Here is a 12,005-nt window from a genome sequence, read left to right as displayed (position 1 = left end):
TGTTAACTAGAAACGAAGAGTACAACAAAGACATACTACTTCTATGTTTTTTACTATTATCTGCCTTCCAAGAACTGCACTATCAAAATAAGAGAACTCTGGATCCTTCTACACATTTTTAAATTTAGGATTTATACATCTTGTGTGTTTTTAAAATGTTAAATCTATATAGTTTCCTATAAAGTTCATTGCTTTTGTACTACTTAACACTACTAGGCAGATTCAGAGACAAGTCCGTATAGCTGCAAATATTTTGCATAATGTAGTGTTTAAAATTTTATTTGGACAGGCAGTTCCACATCTTCCCTCTACACCCCAAGTGTCTTCTTTCTTTGAAATTTTGTTTTTAACTGAGCCAGACATTTATGTGAAAAATCTCAAGTCTGCCTTCTTAAAAAAAAAAAAACAAAAAACACATACACACACTTTTCAGTCTGGCTTTTGTTTATACTATTGTTCCATCTCCCTGACAGTTCTTGGAAATCTCTGTCTGCCTTCATTTCCTCATTTCACTCCAATTTTGTTTTAAGCCTCAGATTTTTAATCACCCTGCTGAAGTGGTTCTCTCAAAGGTCACCGTTTGACTGCCAAATTCAGTGGCTTCACTTAATACTTCTGTTTAATCCTTGAAGCACTTGTAAACAATCATTTACTCCTTAAAACTCTGTACTTATGACCTAACTGTTCTGCTTTGCTTTTCCATTCCTTTGGATGTCTTCTTTTGCCTATTCACTAAAAAGCAGTCTCCGGTTCCTTAGGTCTCTATACTCTGTCCCTGAATTATCTTCATGACCCCATGACTTCACTCAGCCTTGGATTCTCACTGCAGCTCTAATGATCTCTGTAATCAAATCTAAATTCTTCTCCCTTGCCCCCAAGCATTAGGTGTTCCATCCCTCCTTATTTGGTTATTGGCGTCACTATCTCGCTACCTAGTCCTCTCACAGTAATCAGAATTCTCTATCTTCTAACTATATACAATGTATTGTGAGATTTTGTCTTGGTCCCAGAAGTGGTTTTATAATTTGTCTACTTCTCTTGTTACAGTAGATATTTAGCCATAGTAGACGTTCATCTCACCTGGACTCTTAAAATAGCCTAAAATGTTCTAGGCTGACTGCAGTCTTCTGCCCCTATCCCCATTCCAATCCATTCTTTCTTACTACCAGATTAATCTTTGTAAGACAAACAATGATTGTTACTCTTTTGCTTAGAAATATTCCATGGCTCCTCTCCTAAATAGAAGCCAAATGCTCATCATTGTACCAAAAAGCCTTCATGATATGGCCCTTCCTTTCCAACTTCATCTGTTGTCACCTTCCATTAACGTGTGTGCCCAATTTTCAGATTTACCTGGTGCCAGTACTTGCCATTTCCCTTGTGTACTTTTAAAATTCTTTGCCTTTGCTGGGGAAATCTCTGCTTGGAATATAACACAGTGAAATTTTACTTATTTTTTTCGAAATTCTAGTTAAACATCTCTTCCACATGTCATGAATTTGTTCCATTTGTGCCCTTATCCCAAAGTCGGTGTAGAACCATTTCTTCCCTCTGCTTCTTGTGTTCCTGTGTACATGTTAGTTAAGTACATGTTGGGCTCTGGCTAAACCATAAGCTAGAAGTTACATTTTCTTTTCCTTCTGTATCCTCAACATCCAATATATACACTTGGTATTCAATAAATATTTGAAGGAACCTTAACTGTTGTACTTTTACTGGGAGTGGGAAAAACAAATTATGTAGATTTCTACTAAAAAGTCTGCCTCTGACTCTAATTCATAATGTAATTCCAGAATTGCAATAGAAAGAAAAGTGAGGAAAATTAGATCAGCAGGCACTATAAAGAGACCAAGTTTCTATTTTGTACTATGGTCTTACAAATAAAGTGTAAGAAGCGACCTGTTAAATATCTGGGCCCATTGAGCAATGTGGAGGAAGTAAATATTGTAAAGATCATTAAACCTGTAAAATCCAACTTTTTTCCTTCAACCAGACATACATTCATTACAAATTAAGGATAGATTTTAACTAGACCTAAAATGATTAAAATTGCAAATAATCATATAAGAAGCAGTCTGAAGCAGATTTTTAACTGTTGCTAAGTCTTGCTTGGCAAGATAAAGTCTCCCTATTGATACTGTAACTATTCAAAAATTGAAAATTTTGAAGGTGATAAGATGCACTAGTGTTTTTAGTCTATATCCTTCTGTTGCAGGAGTGGGGCAAGGACAAAAAGGTGGCACGTTTTCACAGACCCTCTGTGAACCCACTTCACTAGTATGATACTATGCTGAGGGCATTTGAGCAGCTATCAAGGGGGAATAATACACTTGTATAATGTTGAGAAATTTCTTAGTTTGTATTTTTCATATGTAAAGTGGCTGAGTGGGGAGAAATACCTTTTCTGTTAATTTGTGGTGAGAATTAAATGACAACATGCCAAATGTTTACGTAGCACATTGATTTATATATTGTAGACACTACAAGTGTTAGCTTCTGATCCTGGAATTAACATAGTAAAAAGAATAGAAGAGCTATGTTCTGGGTCAGCCTAATCATTTCATGCCTTTCTCACTAATGATCTCTTCTCTGTATACTGCTCTCTAATTTTGGGCAAATGATAGGTATCTGGGAAGAGGAAAAAGTTTATCAAGGGATCAAGGTGAGGTTGTGGCAGAGGTTAGGGAGATACCAAAACAAACTTCTTCCTAGTTCACTATTTTGCCCAGAGCCGGAAATTCAAAATCATATGTCTTGTCACAGACTGCTTTTTCTGTCTTGTCACAGACTGCCTTTTCCTGATTAGAAATTTGTGTTTGTGGTATCTACATGATAGTGGTAGTAAATTTACTTTGAGGTGTAAGATTACCAGTATGATTATAGTATGATAACTTGAACATAGGGCAAGCAAAATGAGAGTAAAACATTAAAGTGTAAAGTAGATCCCTCTCATAAAAGCTTTTAACCCAGGGTTACCTTACCTAGCAGTTGATAACTGGTATGCATCTTCCGCTGATAACTTTCTATTTTTTTTCAATAGCAAACCTATTTGTGGAAATAGCATTTGGAGTTAGACTTCTCCATTTATCAATGACCATGGTCTGATTTACATTTCATTCATCTGTGCTTTAGTTTTTCTGTCATTGTAATGAGGTGGTTTTTTTCTTGGTTCTAACACTAATTCCTGTGTACCTTCACTATCTATGTCACGAATTATAGGAACACCAACAATACTTTGAGATCGACTGACATTTACTGTGCAAACGTGACCAATCAAGATGAGAGGAAACTCTTTTTGTAGTTTGTGGGTTCTTAATATAAAACTAAAAGCACTCTGATTGTCTTCAGGAAGGAGAAATGACTATTCTTGATGACACAGGTGTACAATAACATGCCTGCCCCATATGAAAATGGTTCTATGGTTTCCTCTTCTTTTTTGACCATTACTTCTGTTAACTAATCAACATCAGTTTCTCTTACTTGCTGCACTGTGAAAAAGCAGAATGGAAAACAGCCTAATTCATAAGGTTAATAACTTTTAAAATTACAGTAAACTTTAGCGCACGGATGGATCTCTACTTCTCAAAGCTTTGCACAACTATTTTTCTTGGTGCGTGAAAGCCCTCCATTGCTGGGCTCATGTTTCATGTGGTAAGTTGATTGTACCACCATACCCATCCTCTGTGTTAATGAAATATTGCTGAATTAAGTTGTGCATTCTTTCATATTTTCTACTTTTTCTATTTCCAAGTCTTATAAAAAGTTATTTTGTTCACAAGTTGCTTTTACTCAGAATTTTTGATAAATCTTTCACCCCAAATCAGATTAAGTTACTTCTTGTCCATGCTGACCTGGAAAATACTGACTTCACGAAGAAACTTCATGTTGCATACTTTCATGTTTAACTTTCTTAAGGCAGAGTGTGTTCTTTTTATAAACACCATTAGTAAACAACTTTATATTATAAAGGTAATAGCCTATAATTATAAACAAATGGGAAGGTATTTTTCTTCATATTATTTATTCCATTAGTTTTGCTTTTTCTGTGAGCATAGTTTCCATCCTATTTTTAATTAATATTTTAAATGTATCCCAGCCACTGAGGCTGTGATACTGTGATTTATAAGAAATACATATTTGATCTTCATCCTTATTCCAGGCACAGGAATTTTAACACCTTTGGAACTTAAATGTTAAGTGTAATAAGGTGTCTGTTGAACTTAATGAGGTGACTTTTGGAAAACTCCTAGGTAACCTAAGAATAGGGGCTGGTTGCCAGGGGAAACAACTGTGTGATTAAAGGGTTGGAACTTCCAGTCCCCCTGTCCTTATACTCCAGGGGAGAGGAACTGGAGATTGACTTCTGTCACCATTGGCCATTGATTTTCTTAATATGCTATGTAGTCAAGCCTCCATAAAATCCCCAAAGGACAGGGTTCAGAGAGCTTCTGGGGTGGTGAACACAAGATGGAGGAAGAGTGGTGTGCCCAGAGAGCATGGAAATTCCTTGCCCCTTCCCCATACCTTGCCTTACCATTTCATCTCGCTGTTCCTCAGTTACATCCTTTGATAATAAACTGGTAATGTAATAAGTAAAATGTTTGAGTTGTGAGCTGCTCTAGCAAAATTGAGAGAGTCATGTGAACATCCAATCCAATGCTGGTAGGTCAGAAGCACAGGAAACAACCTGGATTTGTAATTGGTATCTGAAGTTTGAGAGGAGGAGGCATCTGCTGGAATTGGACCCTTAGCCTGTGAGATGAGATACGATTTCCAAGTAGTGTCAGAACTGAATTAATTCCTTGGTGGTATGGAGATAAAACACATCTGAATTGGTGCCAGAATCAAGGAGGCATACATCAATAACTTACTGTGCTGCTTCAAGTTGTTCGTTTATGGTGTCAGTATACCAAGTTAAGAAAGTTCTACTTTCTGGGAACCTTTCAGATACAATTACTTGATCCTCATGGGTCAACAGGTTGGTTATTACATGGCCTTTTAGATATATTTCTTACCTAGTTTCTCATCCTCTGAGACTTGTCCCATATTTTTCTTTTAGAAAATCTCATACAGAGATTTGCTTGTTTCATGGCCTAGCTTAGGGGTCTGTTTTTTGAATGGCTGTGAGGCAAGAATGGATAGTTTTGAGTAAGTGGAACAAAAGTCAAAAGGATAATAACTTTGTGATATGTGGAAATTTTACAAAATTTAAATTTCATTGTCCATAAAGTTTTATTGGAACATAGCCATGGTTTATGGCTGCTTGCTTGCCACAGAGCTGATTTGAATTGTTGAGACAGACCCACATAGCCCACAAAGCTTAAAATATTTACTATATAGCCCTTTAGAGAAAAATTTTGCTGACTCCTGACCTAGCTAATTGTTTGCATGTGGTGCTGTTCTTTTCCTTTTCCCTGTGAGAGATTATACTGAGAGATAATACATGCACAAATACAGCTTTTGCCGAATTTCAAAATCCTATCTGGTTTCTCAAAGAGATGAAAACTTTTTTCTCCTTTGAATCTATCATTAGAGAGACCAAATGGTTTGGATCTCTCAGTTGAATTAGAAATACCTGATCAATTCTGGAACATTATGTTCCCCATATTAACTATCCCTCTCCACCCTATTTTTTGATGCTCAAAATAGAATATATACCAATTATAAGACAGCAAAATGCTTGTAATTGATAATTTTTATTTAGCTTAGCTCTGTAGTTTCATAAGCTACATTAATTTGTGGTGTTATAACTTAAACTGTCATCTGCTTTACAAAGGAGAACTAGACCAAAATGCTATATTCAAAGCAATCCTCTCAAGTATTAGCAGCCAGGAATCACTTTGTGTGTTAGATATTTTTTAAGACAAATAAAATACTACTTTAGGTTCTTTCTGAAGCTAAAAATGAAGGCTGTATAGGGTGAGAACAATCACCTGCTTTAGGGTTATAATACACTTAAGACTGTTGGGAATTCTTCTAAGTAATGTCACCTATGCTTCACTGGAATGGGTTAAGTGCCTTGGTAGGATGATCTATAAATTCTCAAGCCAGGATATTCTAAGAGTGAAAGGGGCACTAAATTCCTGAGACTGAGGACAGCAGGCATAAATGAGGCCTGTCCTGATTTAACCAGGATAAAAGGCCCCTCTAAATTTAAAAAGAGGCAAGCCTCTGCTCTAATATGCCACCTCTAATTCATGGATCATAAACAGGAGAGAGAGTTAATGCAGTTAGCCTAGATAAAAATCTCTCAAACTCTGATTCTGAATGTAAACATGGAAGTGGCACACCTAAGTATTTCATTAACTAGGTTTCTTTGTTCATAATTACAAGCACAAATGACCATTTACATCGGTCATAATGGGGCCATGATCTATTAAACTCCTACCCAAATAATGTAGATTAAAGACTTTGTGTTTACTTACTTTAAGAATTGACCACATACTTATAACAGATTATTCAAGAGTCAAGTATAAAAATAAGGTCAAAAACAAACTTTATTTATATAGGGATAATAAGGATATTAGTAACTCAAATACTGAAAAATTAAGCTTTGGATTGACTAGAAGTCCATGATTCACAAAGACTATTTTATGGAAGCAGTATAAAACTACATTTGGTTATTTTTCTCAGTTCTCTGGTATTTCTTCAAGCTTGCAAAGATTCAGAACACTTTAATGACAGCTTGTTGAACAGCAATAAATTGAGATGATGTCCTTAGAAGTCAGTCTCTCACAAAAAAGACGTTATATCCAAGTTCTATCAAAGCCCCAGCCAGTAAGGCCCATAAAGGAATGAAGACATAGGACAGATTCATTGTAGTAAACTGTTCCAGTTTAGCACAGAGTGCAAGGCAGAAGGCTAATTTAAGTAACATTGCAATGAGGTACCAGGCTTTTTTTTTAATATTGTGTGATCCATGTCGAGGGTCAAAACCAGACTTACATCGCCCAGCCATTTTCACAATCAGCATGACAAGAAGGATAGTATCAAATATCCAGACTGGAATAAATATGAGGAACCAGTTCCAAGGTGCCTTCTCATCCAGTTTCAACACCAACATGATCAAGAAGAGTAATGTGAAAAGCCAGGTGAGTAGTACTCTCTGAGCCAAGGACATTCTCATTTAAACAGTTTAAAGAGGCTGTTGCAGAGTCGAAAAAAGGGAAATATACCCTAAGAGAAGGAAAAAAAGTCAAGATTGTTTTGATACCAGAAAAAAAAAATCACTTCCATTCCTGGTGAACAAAGCTGGTTCTTCCCCCACTCACAGATTTCCTAATTTTGAAAAATCCTATTCTGCCTTTCAAAACCTGTAAAATTTTGTAGCCATCTTTGACAACATTATATCCATCATTCCTTAAAGCCTATGACAAAATACAATAAAATTTTTAGTATATCAACTGGGCATAAGCTCTATACAAAAGTCTCAAGAATAGTCTGTTCCTTTTCATTTGCGGTCACTCAATTCCAAGTACTCATGACTTTATTCCTGCATCTCAGAGATATTCTTAACCTCTTTTTTATACATTTGTACATCTATAAATTTTCATTCAATTTGGAGATGTACTAAGAAAAAGCTTTCAAAATCAAAGTAGTGAAAAAGGAGGAAGTGGTATCAGGCCAAGGGAGGAAAGTTTTAATAAAGAGGGAATGATAAAAATTAAGATATTAAGTAGAATTACTTAAGTAAAGAGGTCATTGGGCTAAAATAATATAGAACACATCGATAATACTGGGTTTTCACATAGTTTAGTCTATGGGTCTTATATTTTTTAAATTAAACTTTCTCATTGCAATTCTTAATAAATAGCTATTAGTCTGAATTTTTCTTTTTAACACTAATTATATATTGTTTGGTTTGTGGTATAGATCATGATTTTTTATCATTTGCTATCCAATAATCAAGACCACTTAAACTTTTGACATTTTGTTATCAATAGATGCCAAATTATTCAATAATTTAGTCCCTTCTTTCCTTTCTTAGAGTAAGCTCTATGCCCATTGTGGGGCTTGAACTTCAGGACTCGGACAGGCAACCTGAAGCTATTTCTTATACTTCTATTTTGTCTTACTGGTCTATATTTGTTTTGCACTAGTACTATATGACTATGATTGGATATGTTCCAGGATATATGCTCTAATATCTGGGAAGCTTAGTACCTACTCATGGGATTTCTTTTCCAGAATATTTTGCCCTTTCATTTTTTCACTACTAAGATCACTAATTCTTTAAAAATTGGAATTTTGATTGGGATTCATTCATCTCTAATATGGTATAAGCATTTAGTCTTCACATACAAGTTTACAGTATGTTCTATACTTAAGTTGTGACCATTTGGATAAAGAGTAAGTAGAATGGAAATCAGAAGCCAGATTGCATGCAGTTGGGTAAGTTAACAGAAGATAACGAAATGCAAATAGCTGACAACATTTTATTCTTTTGAAACATTTGGAGAAAAAAAATGAAAGATAAGACAAATAATGAGCCTGAGAAAGGGTTAAGAAGAAATTTTTCAGTAAAGGAATAATCTATGATTATAAACTGAGGGAAATAAGCTACAGAGGAGTGATAGATTGAGAGAGGATACTTTATGGAAAGAGGAAAGGATCAGAAGGTGGTGGGGTAGATGGCAAAAGCATGAGAGCTAGGAGTAGAAATGCAGAAGATAAGAAAAATGCAGGAAAATAAGATAAATAAAAAATGCCCTAAACTAGCATGTTTAATTAATTATATTTTAGAACTTTGATATTCTTTGCTACATCTCTACTACTTTAAACAATGGGTGGCTATCATAGGGCAAGAACATATATCTGTTTTATTACAACAATGACTTAATGGATCTCCAAACACCCCTCTTCCCCTTATACCCATCTTTTGGCACTCATTTACTGAGCTGGCAGATGCTTCATACTGCAGTATGAAAAGCAGATGCTTTTACTCCAAGGAAGGCATTTTCTCTAGGTCTCATTTCCTGACCAGAGGCTGCCATAGTGGGATATGGGCTGAATTTGGAAGAGGTGTGAAGGGTGTGTACTGATTATTAACTACAAATGGATTTCATGCTGTAAAGCAAGTTTTTCTCAACCCTGACTCCCAGTCTATCTGAACATTTTTGTGAACCTTTAAAAAGTTTACAATAATACACTTGCTTAAACACACTTTTCCACTAGCCATTGGATGAGTTAGGGTTCATATTTTTGCATGTTAAGACTGAGTAAGCACCTGGTCAAAGGGTAGCTGCACTCAACACAGGCACGTTAGGACTGGAGGTGGAAAAATACAGCACAGTCTTAAGGCTTCCAGTTTTATAATGTGGGATGCAACAAAAGCTCTGTATGCACTTATACTAAAATGCCCTCAACTGAGAAGCGCTATATCGATATTTAAATGATGCTTTAAGAATTCTGGATGCTGAGCTACAACGTTAATTTTACTTTATTCGTAAATCTTCACTAATTGAAGCAATCGTTATTTGTTTCCTACTACTACTCTTCTTTCTCCTCAAGGGAGGGGGTTGCCTTCTCCAAAACAAAAATTTGCTCTACTGAAGTCCCATTTTAGGTGGTTACTTCGGGTACTAGGAAGATAATTATTAGTTCATATGCTTCCTCATTCATTGTCAACACGTTCTGCATCGCCCCAAAATGGAAATCGAAAGGGCTCTGCCCACAGTTCCAGCGTCTATCAGTTGTGTGTGCAGGCATTGATTTGCCCACGGTGCTTCCCACACCACCCCCATTTCCTTCTCTCGCTACCGCCAATCCTCTTCCAAATGAACTCGCCTCATCCCAAAAGACAGTTTTGCTTATGAGCCCACAACACAGAATTCCTCTAAATAACGAGTAGCTTTTGAAAGGCCCCTGCTGCAACAGCCTTGGAAAACTTAACCTTCCTTCAGAGGAACAGCGTTCTGCTTACAACTTACATGGTTTTCGGGCCTACTTGTTCCTATAACTTCAGAATGTTCCTAAACTCTCCTCGCCCTTAGTCTTCAAACACTGACGGTCCGCCCTATCCGGACTGTTCCCATTCTGCGCTTTGGGCGGCCCCGTACATTTTGAGAGTAGAACGAGGTTTCCTGCACAAGATCCAAAACGCACGCAGAAGCCTGGTGCCAAGCAGGTGTCAGTCCTTTTGGCTGGGAGTGGGAGGGGGTGGGAGGTAGAGACAAACCCCCCGAGGCTTCGGGAAGCCAGCACCGGGGCACCGGCAGGGCAAAGGCACCTCGGGAGACTGCTGGCCCGGCCCATTGGAGCCCGGGACTCACCTGGCAGCGCCGCTGGCCGGAGAGCGGAATGGGGCGCGAAGATCAGAAAACTCGCCAGTTTGGATCCTTGGCCTTTTCCACGCTTTCTCCTCCATTAAATCCAGAACCCGTCACATGATAATCAAGAGAAAGATCTCAGTTCCGCCTCCCCAAACCACCGCGGCGGAGGCTCTATGTTCTACCTCAGGGCCACGCCCACATCCGGGGCAGGTTCTCACCACCCCTGGGACTACCCTCTCTACCTATAGGTAGAGAGGATGCCAATCTAAGTTCAGAGGCCTTTTTTCCTGTGGTAATTGGACCATTTGGCCGCCAGTGCGAACCAACCGATCTTTTCTTACGTTCGGGTTTGTCAAAAAGGCGGCTATAAGAGAAGCCACTAGGCCCGCCTCTCTACCGCTACGGGCTAGGAGGGAAGTCAGTCTAAGCACAGCCTGGAGTGTCCGTAGTCCCATTGGGCCCACAAGTGCCAATCAGACCAGCCAGCTCTCGGCTTCGCCCCCGAGGGCGCCCCGCCCCTTCTCTCCCCCTCCCCGCCGGCGCGCGGAGACTGCAGGCTCCGGCGCAAAATCCTGCGGGAGAGGGGGTGGGGCGACAGCTCTGGAGGCAGCGCTCCCGCCGGCAGCCTCGTTGTGACTCCTCCGGCTCCCGCAGCGGCGGCGGCGCTCGCTTCGGAGTCTCCCGCGCGCACCCCAGCCGCCTCCTAGCGGCGCCCGCTCCTACGGTAAGAGCCGGCATCACCTCTGTGCTTGGGCGGGCCGTGTGGAGGTCGTTGGGTTCTGACAGAATCCTGGGGATGGAGCAGGACGAAAGAGGAAAGCGGCGGGCAGGATGGAGGTGGGGGCTCCGGGCCAACGCATCGCCCTCTGCCGCTGGTGACTTCCCCGGCAGCCGCTGGCACCTGCGCGCCGGGGTCAGCCGCGGTCCCCTCCCATCATTTGACCGGTGGCAGAGGCTCAGCTTCCCTCCTCTCGAGCCCATGCAGTCCTCGAGCCTCGATGGTGAAGGGCCAAAGCCCAGCGCCGCCTCCCGCCCCTCCGCCCCCTCTCGCGGCCCCTTTCCTTCGCTTCCTTCCCCTGGCGCTGTGTTGGGGGCGCGTCGGGTCCTGGAGGGCGTGCAGGGGCATCGGCATCGGGTGGCCGAGCCTGGGCTGGCGGGAGAGGTCAGCTAGCGGCCGGAGGAGCGGGCTCGGGCGGAGAGGGCGACTGTGCGCGCGCTGGACGCAGGTTGGAGGGAGGGTCGCTGCCCTGCACCCACTGAGCAGGCAACAGTTTAGTTTTCTGATTCCAGCACTGACTACGGAGCGGGTGCTGAAACCTCTCAGGGGCCTTAAGGGCTGTTTCCCCTCTGGAGACAATACTGCGGTCCACCAGCTTGCTTTACCTTTTCTTATTTTTATCTAATGTTGACAGCCAGTATTTTGGTATTCCTTCGTGTCATGACTTTTAAACTCAACACCTTCCTTGTGTAACTTTGGAGATCATTCTGTCACAGATCCATCACTATTTTTAGCCTGACCAAAGGAAAAAAAAAAAAAAGGAACTGCTTTATATCATCATATACTGACTAGGGGAGTGCAGAATATGGACAGTTTATTAATGTCAGCATTTACATATCAAGTAATTTTTAAATTCGTGAATGTATTACACATTTTTTAATTTACACTCGCTGTCTTTGTTTATGGTATATCCCGCTTACTTTGAGGTTATTTTGTTGTGTGCTTTGATTTTATAG

General features: G+C 39.9%; 2 protein-coding genes across 6 annotated transcripts in view; one reads left to right on the top strand and one right to left on the bottom strand.

The window, feature by feature from the left end:
- TMEM60 (transmembrane protein 60) overlaps positions 1-11,731 on the bottom strand; it is a 38,670-nt gene extending 26,939 nt beyond the window's left edge. For 2 of the 3 annotated variants that reach the window (XM_053218575.1, XM_053218574.1), the window contains exon 1: positions 10,272-11,731. In XM_053218575.1, coding sequence (XP_053074550.1) covers positions 10,695-11,252 — 558 coding nt within the window. In that variant the 5' untranslated portion in view covers positions 11,253-11,731 and the 3' untranslated portion in view covers positions 10,272-10,694. Of the gene's footprint in view, positions 1-6,479; positions 7,177-10,271 lie in introns of those variants that run through there. The other variant, XM_015069734.3, reaches the window with a different exon arrangement.
- PHTF2 (putative homeodomain transcription factor 2) overlaps positions 10,847-12,005 on the top strand; it is a 127,058-nt gene continuing 125,899 nt past the window's right edge. For 2 of the 3 annotated variants that reach the window (XR_008296887.1, XM_053218573.1), the window contains exon 1: positions 10,848-10,995. The gene's annotated coding sequence lies outside the window, so the exon portion shown is untranslated. Of the gene's footprint in view, positions 10,996-12,005 lie in introns of all 3 variants that reach the window. The other variant, XM_015069731.3, reaches the window with a different exon arrangement.

The sequence above is a fragment of the Acinonyx jubatus genome, chromosome A2, assembly GCF_027475565.1.
Source record: "Acinonyx jubatus isolate Ajub_Pintada_27869175 chromosome A2, VMU_Ajub_asm_v1.0, whole genome shotgun sequence".
In the NCBI taxonomy this organism is placed as follows: domain Eukaryota; kingdom Metazoa; phylum Chordata; class Mammalia; order Carnivora; family Felidae; genus Acinonyx; species Acinonyx jubatus.
The sequence above is the reverse complement of the archived record's forward strand: the minus strand, read 5'-3'. Positions and strand labels throughout refer to the sequence as shown.